Source organism: Balaenoptera borealis (assembly GCF_965194805.1).
Source record: "Balaenoptera borealis genome assembly, chromosome: 1".
Classification (NCBI taxonomy): Eukaryota; Metazoa; Chordata; class Mammalia; order Artiodactyla; family Balaenopteridae; genus Balaenoptera; species Balaenoptera borealis.
This window is the reverse complement of record NC_138860.1, coordinates 193380899-193396578: the sequence shown is the minus strand read 5'-3', so window position 1 is coordinate 193396578 and position 15680 is coordinate 193380899. Positions and strand designations below refer to the sequence as shown.

Sequence of the window (15680 nt, the reverse complement as noted above, 5' to 3'; positions counted from 1 at the left end):
AGGCTGGGCATAGGTTGAGGACCACCTACTCACACTGCCTGCCTGCCCTGGGAGGCGGCTGCCCGAGGGCCCCTCCCAGAGCTCTTTCCTCCATACGGAGATCACTTAGATAGAAACTTTATTCTCTCTCCAAAAAGCTGTAGACATCACAGCAGGCCCTGAGCCCTGAGGCTTAGGTCCGTGGGGCCTCATCTGGGCTGAGGGCCTGCTGGGCCTGGGCCAGGGGCCAGGGCTGAACGTAGCAGTGTGTGTGTGTGTGTGTGTGTGTGTGTGTGGCCAACACAGGGCCGGCTGGCTCAGATGCCCAGCGTTACATAGCAACGAGGCCAGGGCTGCAGCAATGTGCCGGATGGCTGGCCTTCCTGGGGGGAGGAAGGATGGTGAGGGTGGGCTGGGGTGCCCTTGCACAGTCCCCTGTGAGCACAGAGTGGCTGATGGCATCGGGAGGCTCGGGAGAGCTTTCCTGCCCCTTCCGGGGGCACCAGGGCTACAGCCAGGGGTGTTGGGCATTGCGGCCCCACTCCTGGGGCCCTGGAGGGGGCTCTAGGCATGAGGCCTCAGGAAGGGGGCTGGTCTCCTGGGAGGGGGGTGGCTCTTCCTGTCTGGTTTTAGCCATCTTGACGGCCTCTTCGTAGGAGGGCGGCAGCTCAGGGGCATACAGGCTGTAGGCGGGAGGGGTCATAGAGTCGAGGTCCAGCTCCCCAAAGGGCAGGGGCAGCTGCATGCCCAGCGGGTACTGCACGGAGCTGTAGGCTGCAGGGAACCAGAATGGGTTTGTGGGGATGGGTGGGTCTGGCCCTCACCAGTCCCCTGCCGCCCCTTCAGGCAGGTGGGCCGCCGGGTGAGGTCTGCCGGCACTCACATGACACAGTGCTGTGCATGGGGCTGTCACTGTCCGCGGGGATGGCTGTCGGGTCGCAAGGCTCAGGTGCTGATGGCAGGTGTGGCTGGGCGTGCGCCCGCTTCCGGAGACAGCAGAACCGGACACAGCTGGCCGTGACCCCACACAGCAGCAGCAGGAGGACAGTGAGCAGGATAAGCCTGGGCGGGGAGGAGCCAGACCCGCCGCTGGACTGACCCCTGGCCACTGGGCGTCCGCTCCCTGGGGGCAGTCACAGCTCAGCTGCCCAAGACAAGGCAATGGATAGGATAAAAGACAACCAGGGACTCTCTCTCCAGGCCGGAGACCTCCTCCTGGCCAGGGCTGGGCCTGAGGAGCTGGCCCGGCCTGGCCTCCTGCTGCTGTCCTGCGCTGGCTGTCTCTCCAGGGCTGGCCACAAGTGGCCTTGGGCTTACTCCCAGGACACACTGTCCCAGACCGACTGCACAGTCCTGTGCCCAGACCAATGACCATGTTCACAGGGGCCTCCCACAGGGGCGGGGAGCGAGGGAGTGGGAGGTGGGCAAGCAGGCTACAGGGCAAGTCCTGCCAAGGGCCCCGGGGGTGTCCCTAGCCATGGGGAACTCAGGCAGGACCCATGCAGGAGGTCGCCCCTGGTGCTGGGGGAGGAGGCTGGGGTCGGCATGCCAGGCTCTGCGGGCCCCAGCGCCTTCCCGCCAGCGGCCCCGGAGGGGGACAATGGTGGCGACTCCTCGGCCGTGGAACCAGGCCGGGTGGGGGTCTGGTGGGCCTGGCCCGGGGGAGAACCGTCGCACCCAGCTGCGCGCCGCGGCCTCCACTTACCCCACGTGCCACAGGCTGCTCCAGCGGGCCTGGGGCGGGCACCTGCGGGGACGGCGGCACCTGGAGCAGGCGAGGCAGGGCCCGGCCGACCGCCCCACCCGAGCCTCCCCCAGGGTGGGGCCAGGCCCCCGCTCCCTCCCTCCCCGCCACCACTTACTGATCCGAGGGGTCGCAGCTGCCTTCCGCGAAGCCCAGCGCCACCTGTGGGAACAGGGGTGAGCCCGGGCCAGGGCGCGCCGAGCGCCGACCCGCCCCGCGGTGCACGAGCGCCCCGCGACCCACCTGCGGCAGCGGCAGGAGCGGCGGCAGCAGCAGGAGCCCGCGGTCACCTAGGGTGCCAGCGAACATGCTCAGCGCCGACGGGAAGCGCGAGCCAACTAGCCTCGAGGCTTTATGGAGGCCCCGCCCCAGGCCCCTCCTAGAGCAAACCCCGGACCCCGAGACCGCGTCCATTGGAGGGCTCGCCCTGTAGCCCCGCCCATGTGCCTCGCCCCAACCCTCCGCCCAAGGTTAGCCGCGCCCTTTAGCGGCCCCGCCCCCGCAGGCTCTGGGCAGGCCCTAGATTCCCCCGCTCCAGGGCCCCGCCCACACAAGCCACGCCCACAAGCCCCACCTCTTGGCCCTCCCAGCAGGTCCGTCTTCTCTGTGTTTCCTCAGCCTAGGGTCGCGGGTTGGGGGACGGTCTCGCCCCGCTGGCTTCTTGCAGTCGGGCTTGGGGTGGACCGGGGCGCACCCTGAACAGTTGTGGCCCGGTCTGCACAGGGTGTGGCCTCGGAGGGTGGCGGCCAGGACACACATGGCCACGCCTCGCACACACCCCGGTGCTCAAGGTAAGGGTTGCAGCAGTCAAGACGCTGGGGCGTTCCTAGCGCGCTGTTCAACTACATTTAGTGTGCACTCTCGCTGCGGGCGCTCGCTGCCCTCTGCCTTCCGCTCCGCCATCCGGCGCTCAGGCTAAGGGAGGTGGTCAGCACGGCAAGGTGCAGGGTGGTGTGCCTTGTCTGCGGAGGGTGGGAGGAGAAGCTACCCTGTCGTGTTTTTCTTCATTGCACTCAGGACGTACTCCACAAGCATCTCCCCACTGGAGGGGAAGTGACTGCAGCTCCTTGAGGGCAGGGCCTCCTCGGCTAGGCTCTCTCATGCCTGGATCTGCCAGGTACCTGCTCCGTGATCTCTGTCCTGCCTCTGTCCTGCAGCTGTCCAGCACTTCCAGGCTGTACCATGGCCCCCAGGGCCCCTCCTGCCCACCCTGCTCCAGCCAGGCTGGCTGAGCTTGGCTCCTGGCCGCCCTCTTCCTCCATTCTGCTCTGGAGGCCCGGCTCAGGAGTGGGAGGGAGGAGGATGGGCACTGGTCCAGCCAGCAGGCAGGAGTGCAGGCAGGGCCTTGGGCAGTGAGTACCAGGGCCCGCTGGTTCTAAGCCCTGAGAGCCAGGCCAGGGTTTAGAGGAGAGTGGCCTGCCCCTCCCGCGGGCCTGCCTGGGGGGAGGCAGGGGTAGTGCCCTGCAGGGAGGACCTCCTTCTGGGGCCTGGCCTGGGCTGCAGGACCCTGGCTTCTCTTCTCACCTGGTGAGAAAGCAGCCCCTGTGAGGGCTAGGAAAGGACCTGGGTCTGCCTACCAGACTGACCTGCAAAATGCTGCTCTGTGGCCACCTGTCACTGGCTCAAGGTTAGGGAGATGGCAGACTTCCAGGCACCAAGGGCACCGAGGAAGTGGGGTGAGGGCTCCAGGCTGGTGTCCTGAAGCCTGTGCCCAGGAAATTCCCCAGATGCACCTTGCCCTCCACTCCTGCCTGGGAAGGCTGCGTGTGCTCGCCTGGGGGCAGGCACGGGGGTGGCTTGGGCCAGCTGGGTGTGCTGGGCTGTACACAGGGGGCCCGGATGGGTGGGCTTTGTGGGGACAGTGTCTAACCTGCCACTCTCCAGAAGGCAGGGGCTGGGTGCAGGCATAATTCTGAGCTCCCAACAGGGTCTCATGGGCTGGGAGTTGGGGGCTTCTCCCTTGAAGAGCTGGTCAGGACCCAGAAGGCTGAGCCCAGACTCACTTCAGAAAAGTGGAAAACCAAACTCATGGGCTGGGTGTCCCCCGGGCCCTGGCTGGGCTGTGAGGGAGGACACAGTGAGGGCGTGTCCCCGACGTTTGCTCTCTCCTTGCTTGGGGGCATCAGGGACCCTGGAACTTGGGAGGAGCAGGGGGGCCTAAGGGGCCGCCTGGGCTTTGGAGCCTGCCGCCCCCCTCCCTCCCCGCCGGCCTCTCTGGGTGTGGGCCGGTCTCAACTCCAGCCCCGCAAGCCGCCCCCCTCCCCCCCGCCACGCCCAGCTGTTCCCCCAGGGCTCAGGATGCTCCCCCGTCTTCCAGGCCTAGTTCACTGTTTTATGGACTGACTTGTGAGTGGGGGTGAGAAGCAGGGGCTGCCCCCCCGGGGACTCTGTCCCCATCTCTCCTTCACGGCTCACCCCAGGGCTCACCGCGGCCCACACTGCAGGCCTGGATGCACAGGTTCACACAGGGTTTATTGACAGGTCAGCGGGCGCAGCTCTTCCCCCCACCAGGGCCTTGAAAGGCTGGGCGGGTGCTGGTGGGGCTGCGGGCTCCGAGGGGCTCAGGCTGGGAGCAGGTTGTGGTCAGGACTGGCCTCATTGCCGGTTCTGAGTGTGGGGCTGGGACAGGCGCCCTTGGCCCCGGACTCACTGGACACAGGGCAGCAGGAGGCGGCCGTGCCTGTGGAGCTGGGGTGCCCCGGCCATGGGGCCATGCGGGGGGCCACCCTTTTGAAGCTGCCCAGCAGGGGATGTCCAGGTCCCAGGCCCCTGGGTGGCTCTGCTGGGTCCACAGACCGGGGGAGGGCTTTGAATGTGGCAGGAAGATCCAAGGGGGCTCCGTGGAGAGACTCCTGTGGCCTCAGGGGCTGGTCACCACCTGCGCTACAAAGAGGACTTTGTAGGTCTCCTTCACGTCCCCCCTGAGCTGCAGCAGGGCTGACACCATGAGTGGGTGGTCCGGCTGGAAGGGGAGAGGCGGGGAAGGAGGGGGACCCTCAGTCAGCTGGCACAGCGGACAGATGTTTTCTGGCCGCGGCGCTGCCCACCTCACCCGCCCAGGGCCCCCCCGCAGTCCCCTCCCTCGGTGGGGGCAGGGCTGTCATCCTGCCCAGCCTGTGGCTTTCGCAGGCTCCCTGGCCGCCGTCCAAGGCACTTACATCAAAGTCGATGGGTGGCATCCAGGAGATACTGATGGTCTTGGTCTGGCCGCGCTCCACAAAGCCCTTGGAGGGCTCGATGGTGAAGCCCTTGTGCTGCAGGGACGCGATGCCGTCCAGGCTGAACTCGACAGTCTGCAGGCATTGGTGCTGTCAGCAGGTGGGCGGGCACAGCTCCCGGGAGGCAGCGGGGCTGGGGATGAGGGAGCCCAGCACCTGCCCTCTCAGCCCTGACCAGCAGGCTGCCCACCCCACACCTACTGGGGGGCAAGGCCAGGAGGGGCCCGGGTTGCCCAGGCAGTGGTGGGTGCAGAGGTGCCAGGCAGGCCAGGGAAGTGCTGGGGTCACCTTCTTCGGGGACAGCTGGGTGGTCCGGATGCAGCCCACCTGCAGTTCTCGGGTGGCAGGCGGGGCCGGCGTGTCCGTGCCCAGCTGGACGTAGTCCAGGGTTACCAGGATGGGCTTCAGCTCCTCAGCTTCTGGAGAGGGAGGGCCTGGCTGGGGGCTCAGGGCAGGGGGGGTACCACCAAGCGAGTGCAGGAGCTGCCGGGTCAGGCAAGGATAGTGGGCAGGGCTGGGGGAGGACAGCCCGCTTTGGGGGATGGGCCAGGAACGCTGGCCCTACTCGCAGGCCCCCAGGGCCAAGGGTGCGGTCAGGGCAGGACTGGTCCTCCTACTGTCGCCCCCGCCCCCACCGGGGCTCCCAGCACTTCAGAGGGCTCACCCTCTCTGCGCTGGGGGTCGAAGGCAGGCATCACGGTCAGGGACTCCACAGGCACATCCAGGGGGTCTCCGCCCTCCACAAACATCGTGTGCTTGCGGGCCGCGCCCTTCAGGAGGATCTGGTGGGAGATTTTCTGGGGGCAGGAGCACAGCAGACTCGTTCCGCGACCCTGCGAATGGGGCTCCGGGAGTGGGCAGTGCTGGGGTGCAGGCCTGTGGGACCCGAGACTCCGGTCTCTCCACCTCATGACCCCCAACCTGACGCAGAGCCCCCAGGCAACAGGCCTCCAATGTGGGGCCGTTCGGGGGAGGGCGAGGGCCTCAGACACACGGACGCGGCGGGTGGGGCCGGGAGCAGGGGTCCAGGCTGGGCTCCTGGAGCCGCACCTTTTCGAAGAGCATGACCTGAAGCCGGTCAGAGAAGTACAGGCTCTCGTGGTCCGGGCTGAAGGTCACGGTGAAGTCCTGCGCCCTGCCCGGCTCCATGACGCCCTCCACCGGGACCACGCTGAACACGCTCTGGCCGCTGTAGTTCTGCGTGCCTGGGGGCAGGGAGGCCTGGCAGGTCCGGCTCCCCCTGCAGCGCCCAGCGCCCCCCAGCCCCGCACCCCCACGCCCCGCACAGTCGCCCGCTTCGACTGGCTCCTCCCCAGCAGCGGTCACACCCCCAGCCGGCCAAGCTCACCCACGACTTCCGTCCTCTGGGCCGGGGAGGCCAGGAACTGCGGCAGCCGGTGCTGGTCTCCGCTCCTGGTGGAGAGGCTGTCCAACTGCACGGAGAACTTGATGGGCAGCGGGGAATTGTTTTGCAGCTGCAAGGAGCAGGGCTCAGTCACTGGCCAGCCGATGGCCAGGCTGCTGCCACCAGGTCTCAGCTCCCTCTGCTGCCCGCGGGCCACACCCTGGGCAGTCAGGCTCAGGCTGGCCTTCAGCCGAACCAGCATCCCTGCCCAGGTTCTTCTCTGCCCTCACCCTCTTCCCCTGAGAGCACCCCATCCCCCCATAAAACATTTCCGGGAGTCCCTGGCCTGGGCTCTGCTGTCAGGACCTGGACTAAACCGGGCAAGGAGGCAGGTGCCCTGTGGGTGGCTTCATCCTGAGGTTGGCATGTCCCTCAGACCCTGGGGAAGCAGCGAGAGCCAGGCGTGCCTCTTCCTGCCCGGATTGGGGAGCCCACACGGCCCCTCCCCTGAGCTGCCCCTGAGCTGAGCTCCCCCGATCCCAGGCGGGGCAGCCCACGCAAAGGCCCTGAGGCAGGAGGACGGGAGCAGCGAGGAGGCCGGGCAGCAGAGGGACCGGGGAGGTGGGGGAGGAGGGCGTGCATCCTCAGCTTCTCCGGCTACAGAGGGCCGTGGAGGTGACCGCTGCTGGGGGGTGGGGTGGGAGCGGCCTCCACCCGCACTGGCTCCCTGACCAAGGCAGGGCTGACCCCCTCCTGGGGCACGACCCCTCCCAGGAGGCGGGGCAGGCACCGGGTCCCCACCACGCACTTTACCTTGAAGCCCGCGGAGGTGGATTCTCCGGCGATCGCGTAGCCCATGTTGAGGACGCCTCCTTCAATGGAGCACGTGGTCACGGATGCCACGCCTGTGCCCACGAGGGCCAGGGAGAGCGTGCCTCTCTTGGTGATGACATCCAGCATTTCCTGGGCCTGTGGAGACCACGTCCCTTAGCGTGGAGCAGACACGTGTCAGAGGCAGGTGTGGGAGCTCTGTCTCGGAGCAGCCGGGTCAGGGCGTGCGGGACCTAAGACGGCTTGGAGCTCCCTGGCCTTCTCCTCCTCCTTCCAGCAAGAGGCCAGGGCCCAGGAGGACCAGCGGCTCCTGGGGCCTGGCTGGATGCCTACGGGCCTGGGCACTTGGCAGGTGTGCAGAGTGGAGAATGGGGCCGTGGAGCCCCAAGGCTGCAGCCCGGCTCAGGGTGGGCCTAGGACTCACCAGGACGCTCTCACGGGGGGAGAAGGACAGCTTCAGGATCCGGGTCTCTCCAGACGCCAGCTTGCTGATGGGGTTCAGCAGGACAAAGGGGCCGTTGGGGTTCAGCACGGAGTACTCCAGCTGATGGCCCAGCGTCAAGGATGGGTGGCAAGTACGGGGCCGCAGCCCTTCACCAGACACCCCTGTACCCCTGCAGCAGGCTGCCTGGGCCGGGTATGGACAAGGATACGTCGAGACCCTCGGGGGAGATGTTCTGGATGGAGACCTTCTTTATGCCGTGGTGTCCTGAAACGGGGGAGTCAGGTCGCTGCCCCAGGCCTGGGGGTGGGGCGTGGGAGCTCAGGCGGTGACGGGGTGCCTGGGTCCCTATGGGTGGGGGATGGTCGTGAGGGGCTGGGCCTGATCAGGACACACCTACAGCGATGTCGCCGAAGTCAGCGATGGTCTTGCCTTTGTCGGACGTCACCACAATGGATGGTGCTACCGCTGGACACCACAGCTCCAGGTACACGGTGTTGTGGGGACTGGGGGCGGCGGGTAGCTGCTGAGGGCGGAGTGGGCACCGCATGCCCCGCCCTCTCAGCCTGACCCCATGCTGGCCCCGCCCAGATCTGGGGGGTTGCAGAGCGGGGACAGTGCCTTCTTGGCCAACCACGCCCCACCCTGCCCAGAGCACCGCACCTGAAGCTCAGGGGTTCCGTCCCCTTCCTTCCTTTGGTGTCACCACTGGCAACAACACAGGGGACCACAAACTTGTCAAACTTCCCCTGGAAAGATCTGGTCAGCGTGGCCTGCGCAGCCTGGTACTCCTGGGAGCTGCAGTGGAACCGGCAAGGTACTCTCACACCCCTATCCCTAGGCTGCCCCACGCTGCCCTCCATGGAGGGGTCCATAAGGCCATGCCTGCTCCCCAGGGCCCTGGGCCCTGGGCCAGAGGGTATGGGGTGGCAGCCTTGGGGGGCCACGCTGTGGCCCAGGCTGTGGCTGTCCCAGTTTTGTCTGACCAGCTGGTTTTCTCACCCCTTCCCTGGTTGCTGTGGCGGCCTCCCCCCTCCCCCAGGGTCCGGTCAGGCACCTAACCAGAGAGCCATGTTCCTGGAGCCACAGGCAAGGGTCCAGGGCTGGCAAGTGGCTCAAGCCCATTGGAGTTCTCTGGAGCTCGTTTGGCAGCTGGGGAGGCTGGGGTTGCTGAGCTGGGAACATGGGAGTCAGGGGCTCAGCATCTCCCCAGCCCCTGGACTGAAGTTGTTCACAGGGACCCTGGGCCCTAGGGGAAGGAGGTGAGCAGGTGCCCAGGAAGGCAGCTCCTGGTTCCAGCTGTACCTGAAGCCAGCCCCACCCCGGACTTCCAGTCACAAGGCTCAAAACAGCTCTGCTCCAGGTGGGGGAAGTCTCTGTGGGGGGCAGCCTTCTCTCGGGCCCACCTGGACGTGAGGTCCTCTTTCTGCAGCTCCGGGGGCTGGGAGGCAGAGGCCTGGAACAGCCGGTCTCGGTTCTGCAGCCGCAGTGTGGAGAAGGACTGTCTCCGCTGGTCCTTCCTCTGGGTGGCCATGTCCTGTTGGGACTGCGAGGTGGGAGGCCAACAGTGGGGCTTCCCCGGGGACTCTGCTCCCGGCAGACCGCCCAGGGCAGGACCCCAGGGGCCCAAACTCCAAGCGGCGCCCTGGGGGAGACCGCCGGCAGGTGCGGAGACCCCAGTGTCTGTCTTTACCATCGGGGAGACCGAGGCCCGGGGCAGGGCAGGGCGGAGGGCTGGCCGAACTGGGGGTCCTGGTCCCTGTGCCCTGCCAGCAGGCTGCAGGCCCTGCCCCTCGTCCTGCGCTTGCTGTGACAGCACGGGTGCTCACGATCAGGACCCAGAGGCCGGGGGGAGTTGCGGGGCTCTCTGCGTCCCCAGGGCGGCAGCAGGCAGGCCCTGGGCTGTGACTGCCCCGCTCTGCTGGACGCCCTTTCCCGGCAGGAGCCCGGCGGTGGCTGTCTCTCCAGGCCTGAGCTTGCTAGGATCCACAGGCCCCTTTGAGGTTTACCTGTTCCCCCTCCATTGTAAGGGCAAGCCCCCTGCTAACCAGTGCAGAGGGGCCCGGCCCACCCTCCCGGGACCACCGTCTGGGGATCCACCCCGCCTACCGATGCTTTCAAGAGGGGAGGGAGGGGCCTTGCCAAGAAAAAGTGTTAACCTCTTGAAACAGTTCCACACACACAAGGCTCCAGAAAAGTCTGCCCAGGGCTCCTGACCCCCTGGCCCCCCAGCCTCAAGGCCGGTGGGGTTTGTTCCCAAGCCTTTGTGCAGCGGCCTGGTGCACAGCGGGCAGCACCCCCGTCCCCCGCAGGCTCCCCCCGCCCCCCCGCCATGTACCGATTTGGCCTCAGCTTCTTTGGTCAGGGCCTGTAAGGCTTCCTGGTGGATCAGCTCGCTGGGCAGCACGGGCCGGAAGGCCACCCGGACCAGGCACCTCTGTGAGGAGAGAGGCCGGAGGGCAGAGGGGCCCCTGTGGGTGCCCCCCAGCACCCTGCTGCCACCGCCGCCGGGATCCCCTGGTCACGCTCTTGGACATCCTGGGCTGATACCCCATCTCTTCTTTGGGGGTCTCAGCTTAGACGAGCCCTTCTGGAAGGTCCTTCCTGACCTCTGCCCCCGGAAGTTGGGGTGGCTGCAGACATGATCACCCAGCCCCTCTCACCATGCGGGGGGGGGCGGTCCCCGTGACGGACCAGCCCACTGCCCACGGGGCACGAGTGAGAAGGGAACGTTTGTGTTCAGCCACTGAGACTTGGGGGTGAGTCCCTGCACCCTCACCCACCCCCCTTCCTGAAGCACGTCCACCTCGAAGTCCACCCCCTGGGACGGCCCCGGGTCCCCAAGGGGGTTCGCTCACCACGGCCTGCCCCGTGCTCAGTGCAGCAAGGGAGCAGGGGTGGGTAACGGCTGCAGTAACCCCCTTGGAGAGGAGACCCATGACTTAAGCTGAATTTGCTCAGTTTAATAAAATGCATTTCAATAATCACTTACTGAAACACTGCCAGGGTCCAGGACCTGCACGTGCCCCTCCCCACTGAGTCCCCTCACAGTGGCTGTCACCCCTGACTCTTGAAGGTAAGGAATTCAGCTCAGAGAGGCTGTGATGGCCCCGGGGAGTCTCTGCCTCCAGGCCCGGGCTCTTTCTGCTTTATCAGCAAAAGCAGTGGTGGGGAAACCTTTCACCCATCAACCAGTGGACAGGCACCTGTGCTCCTGGCGACCAGGCGCTGTGTGGCCTCTGTGCCCATCTGCTGTGAGACCCAAGGGCTGCACACCTTCCCTCAGCCTGAGCTGCTGGAGCCTCCAGCCAGGGGCCTGTGGGGTCAGCTGCCCGTGGGTGCCCCACCTCTGGGGCCAAGTTGGGCCGGGCGGAGGGCACCGTGGCCTGCTTGGGTCTGATAAGCATCCAGGTTGATCTCCACGTCTGCTCTCTGGTTGAATCGCTGCGGTCCAGGGTGAGTAGAGACCGGCCCCCTGGGCTGGCCCCGCCCCGGCCCACCCGTGGGGCCCACACCCACCTTTCCTGGCCACACGGTGCCCACCGAGGGTGAGATGGTGATGGGGGAGTCTGGGGGCAGCAGGAACTCGAAAGACGTGGGCCCCTGGGACGCGTCCTCCAAGCTGATGCGGGGCACCAAGGGCGTCGGTGAGTTCTTGCTCAGGCGGGAGTTGATGACGTACAGGGTGGCCACCGACGTGTCATACAAGGAGGTGGCCGCAAACTTGACCTGGTAGTGGGACAGCTCCAGGGGCGGGTGGACACCCACGGCCCGGCACGTCAGCTTGAAGCACCTGGAAGTGACAGCGTGGGCAGCTCAGCTCAAAATTTTAGTAAATTTTGAAAATACTTTGTGCCCCTGTGCACATTTTAATTAGATAGTTAAAATTCTAATCACAAGTTTAAACAGTTGCAAAGGAGGTAATTTCTGGCTTATTTCCTTAAATATTCACTGACATTTAAAAACTAAAACTGGGGCTTCCCTGGTGGCGCAGTGGTTGAGAATCTGCCTGCCAATGCAGGGGACACGGGTTCGAGCCCTGGTCTGGGAAGATCCCACATGCCGCGGAGCAACTAGGCCCGTGAGCCACAACTACTGAGCCTGCGCGTCTGGAGCCTGTGCTCCGCAACAAGAGAGGCCGCAACAGTGAGAGGCCCGCGCACCGCGATGAAGAGTGGCCCCCGCTTGCCTCAACTGGAGAAAGCCCTCGCACAGAAACGAAGACCCAACACAGCCAAAAAAAAATAAAAAAATTAAAAAAATAAAACTGATAGGGGACTTCCCTGGTGGTCCAGTGGTTAAGACTCTGCACTCCCAATGCAGGGGGCCTGGGTTTGATCCCTGGTCAGGGAACTAGATCCCACATTTTGCAACTAAAGATCCTGCATGCCACAACTAAGACCCGGCACAGCCAAATAAATAAATATTAAAAAAAACCTGATAAATTACCCTTTAAACATAAACATGGGAATCTATATACCATAGTGAATTGATTCTTGCCACCATTTGGTTTTAAAAAAAGAACAGATATTTGGTATTTTAACCAGTGGGAAATTTACATTCCATGTTTCTTTGAACTCTATTTCCATTGCACTCGTGCCTTTGGATTTTATCCTAATTACATACGTTTTAATGCTTTATGAGGTGATGTCAATGGCCCTGTCATACTGTCCGTAACAAAAATGTGTTCATAGGTTGAAATATTTCAATGTATATTTTTGTGTCCTGTGACCACAGGCTCTAAATGTTAAAAAAATTCCTTCTGGGTGGAGATGTCATTGAGGTTATTGTTAGAAATTAATTAATTGAAAAAGCACAAATGTATGGAATGCGATAATCATTACATATAAAAAGTATGAGCTGCCTGGAGTCACTTCAGGAAGGTGATGGAGCTGTTTCCCGGCTGGTTCAAGGGCCTGTGAGGGACGCGGCCTGTGGCCTTGCTCCGTTGACCTGGGAACTGGGGGTGGGGGGCCCACCCAAGTCCCCTCCAGCCCCTTCCTTTCCATTCTTGTGACCATTCGTCTTACGATGTCCCTCTGAGGAGCCCCCCGTGGCTCTCTCAGGTCCTGCTCCACTTTGCTGCAGGGAAAGACCGTCAGGTCCCGTCACCCAGGCCCAGGCAGATACTGTGACCTGCAGGCAGCGGGTTCACCCAGGACACCCAGTGCCACGTTTGCTGAGAAAATGCTTTTATCTCCGTGCACGCTATACATGTTTCTCTCCCCCTCAAAAACCACTGAGGTGAGATGAGCCCATCAGCGTGTGGGGAATGTTCTCCTGACCCCAGAGGCACACATGCAACGTGCCTGGCCTCCCTGCTTAGCTGCGTGCGAGCCTCCAGCTTCTTTTATCTGGTCACACAGGCAGCTGGTGCCCGTCACAGGGGACAGGCCCAGGGGACAATCAGCCCTGCTCTGGGGGTGTGCCTGACCTCCAGAATGTCATCACCATCACCATTATCATCATCACCATCATCACCATCATCATCATCATCACCATCATCATCATCATCACCATCATCACCATCACCATCATCACCATCACCATCATCATCATCACCACCATCATCATCCCCATCATCACCATCACCACCATCATCATCATCACCATCATCATCATCATCACCTTCATCCCCATCATCATCACCATCATCACCATCACCACCATCATCATCATCAACATCATCACCATCACCATCTTCATCATCCCCATCATCATCATCACCTTCATCCCCATCATCATCATCCCCATCATCACCATCACCACCATCATCATCGTCACTACCATCACCACCAGCACCACCATCATCACCATCATCATCACCACCACCATCATCACCACCATCATCATCACCACCATCACCACCATCACCATCACTATCATCTGCATCACCACCACCATTATCATCACCATCACCACCATCATCATCGTCACCACCACTACCATCATCACCACCATCACCATCATCATCACCATCGCTATCATCAGCATCACCACCATCATCATCATCACCACCATCACCATCATCATCGTTACCATCACTATCATCATCACTATCATCACCATCATTATCAACATCACCATCATCACCACATCCATCTCCATCATCACCATCATCACCACCATCATCACCACCACCATCATCATAATCACCATCATTATCAACATCACCGTCATCACCACCTCCATCTCCATCATCATCATCATTAACATCATCATCAGCAGCAGCAGCACTGGGCTGAGGGCAGCAAGATTTCCCATCTTCTCCTGTTCTCTGGAAGATCTGTGTAAAATTGGCATCATTTTTTCTTTAAATGTTTGGAAGAACTCATCAGTGAAGCCATCTGCATCTTTCATTTTGGGAAGCTTTTAAACTTAAAAAAAATTTTTTTTGCATTTAAAAATATATTTATTGGGCCCCACAGGGCCCCTTGGCTTGATCAGAAGCTCGGGAATCTCTGTCCACGCCAGCCTCCTTCAGGAGAGCGGAGGGTTGGAGGCTATCTCTGAGTCCAGATCGCCACGGACTCCCTGCCACAGGGCTGTGCCTGACCACACCCAGCCCGCCGACTCCGCTGCGGAACTCCAAGGCTGCGGTGGAGAACGGGGGAGAGGCTGACCTAGCAGCTGCCGAGGCTTCTTTTGCCTTGAGGACACCTTCTCTTCTCTTGCCCACGCTGGCCTGGACTTCCACTCCGAGAAAACACTAAATATTGGAGGTTCAGAAAGAGTGCATACGGAAGCCGTGACGCACCCGTCAGCACCTACGAGACTGGAAACTCTTGGGTCCCCAGCAGCTTTAGCAGATAAATTAGGAAGACTACCTCACTAAGAGGTACAGAAATCTCAAGGTATTTTCGGGAACTTGAAAAGGGAGGAATTCACCTAGATCTGATCAGATGCCCCACGACCTACAACCAGGGCATTATACATACTGGAAAAGACATAATTTAAAGGACTGTCTCCAAACTGGATGGAAGGACCCTTATCAGATTACAATAGGTTTACATCAAGATAATGATGATGCAAAGATTCCAGCCATTTCTCAGAACAGATCCTGCCAAAACAACAACAGAAGTCACCCTGAGGCCCTTAATTAGACAGGGCGAGAGCTCCATGACCCCAACTAAGTAGGGTCTACGAGCCCCTTGCCACCCTGAAGAAGCTACAGAAGACAGGCCGTCATCCCTCATCCTCCCAATAAAGATTTCTTGGGGTTCACGTCTCTTGCCGGGGGGGGGGGGGCGGCGGTTTGAAATAGGAGATAGATGGGCCCCTGGGCCGGACAGCTGGTGTTTGTCAAGTGGAGCAAAACTGAAGTTTTGTCCTCAGCCAGACAAGAACGACGCCCGTTTCCCTTCCTCCATTGATATGGAGGGAATGAACTAGCAGTGGGGAATTAGTTTGCAGCAAAAATAGAAATGAAGTTTTCCCTCTCCTGAGAACAAGGAAAATAAAGGGAGCAGTGAACAGGCTAGAGAAGAAACATAAACTGGCCTGAAAGAGTTAATCACTCCTAGTTTTTTTTTTTTTTAACTGTTACTAATCTGTAGTGTCTGTAACTAGATTTGTACTTCACAAAGCTAACCTATTACTCTTTAACACTATGTGAATTACATCCTGCACTCCCTTGTAGCAAATCACCCCTTGTAGCATTTGCATTTCAGAAAAAAAGTTGCAGGCCAGTAACCCAGAGACAAAAAGACCCAATTGCGGGGCTGCCTGATGGCAGCTGTGACTGCTTTGTGAAGGAGTGGGGGCACTGTTCTTGAGGCACTAGCCTGCTGTGTCTTCCCTTCTGCCTGGCAGAAAAATAAAGCCATCTCTTCCTAGGGGAAAAAAAAAAAAAAAAAAAAAAAAAATATATATATATATATATATATATATATATATTTATTTATTGCCCATTTTTGTTTCCTTTTCTGTCATGTTTAAAACAATTCTTTTGCCTAAATATTTATTTATCTATCTATCTATCTCCTCTGGGCTCCGCACGCACTGCTTTAATTCCTGAGGCCTCACAGTTCGAGCTTTTCTAGCCTCCCCAAGACGGCTCCTGGCTGAGTTTTTGGCAGTTTCAATTTATACGTAGATAGTTCTTGAAGAAACACTAAAGGC

General features: G+C 61.2%; 2 protein-coding genes across 6 annotated transcripts in view; both read right to left on the bottom strand.

Moving 5' to 3' along the window:
- Window positions 1-101: 101 nt before the first annotated feature.
- On the bottom strand, window positions 102-2061 carry TMEM52 (transmembrane protein 52). Its single transcript, XM_082367236.1, is given in 6 exon segments — window positions 102-501; window positions 503-753; window positions 863-1041; window positions 1685-1726; window positions 1842-1885; window positions 1967-2061. Coding segments are annotated over 6 exon segments (978 nt in total). The 5' UTR covers window positions 2033-2061; the 3' UTR covers window positions 102-105.
- Window positions 2062-4174: 2113 nt separating this feature from the next.
- CFAP74 (cilia and flagella associated protein 74) overlaps window positions 4175-15680 on the bottom strand; it is an 82474-nt gene continuing 70968 nt past the window's right edge. For all 5 annotated transcript variants that reach the window (XM_082404509.1, XM_082404513.1, XM_082404510.1 and 2 more), the window contains 14 exons: window positions 11079-11352; window positions 9898-9996; window positions 8966-9105; window positions 8223-8357; window positions 7956-8065; window positions 7771-7826; window positions 7542-7661; window positions 7100-7255; window positions 6290-6416; window positions 5992-6146; window positions 5606-5738; window positions 5230-5360; window positions 4882-5016; window positions 4175-4685 (listed from right to left, as the gene is read on the bottom strand). In XM_082404509.1, coding sequence (XP_082260635.1) covers window positions 4584-4685; window positions 4882-5016; window positions 5230-5360; window positions 5606-5738; window positions 5992-6146; window positions 6290-6416; window positions 7100-7255; window positions 7542-7661; window positions 7771-7826; window positions 7956-8065; window positions 8223-8357; window positions 8966-9105; window positions 9898-9996; window positions 11079-11352 — 1873 coding nt within the window. In that variant the 3' untranslated portion in view covers window positions 4175-4583. The remainder of the gene's footprint in view (window positions 4686-4881; window positions 5017-5229; window positions 5361-5605; window positions 5739-5991; window positions 6147-6289; window positions 6417-7099; window positions 7256-7541; window positions 7662-7770; window positions 7827-7955; window positions 8066-8222; window positions 8358-8965; window positions 9106-9897; window positions 9997-11078; window positions 11353-15680) is intronic.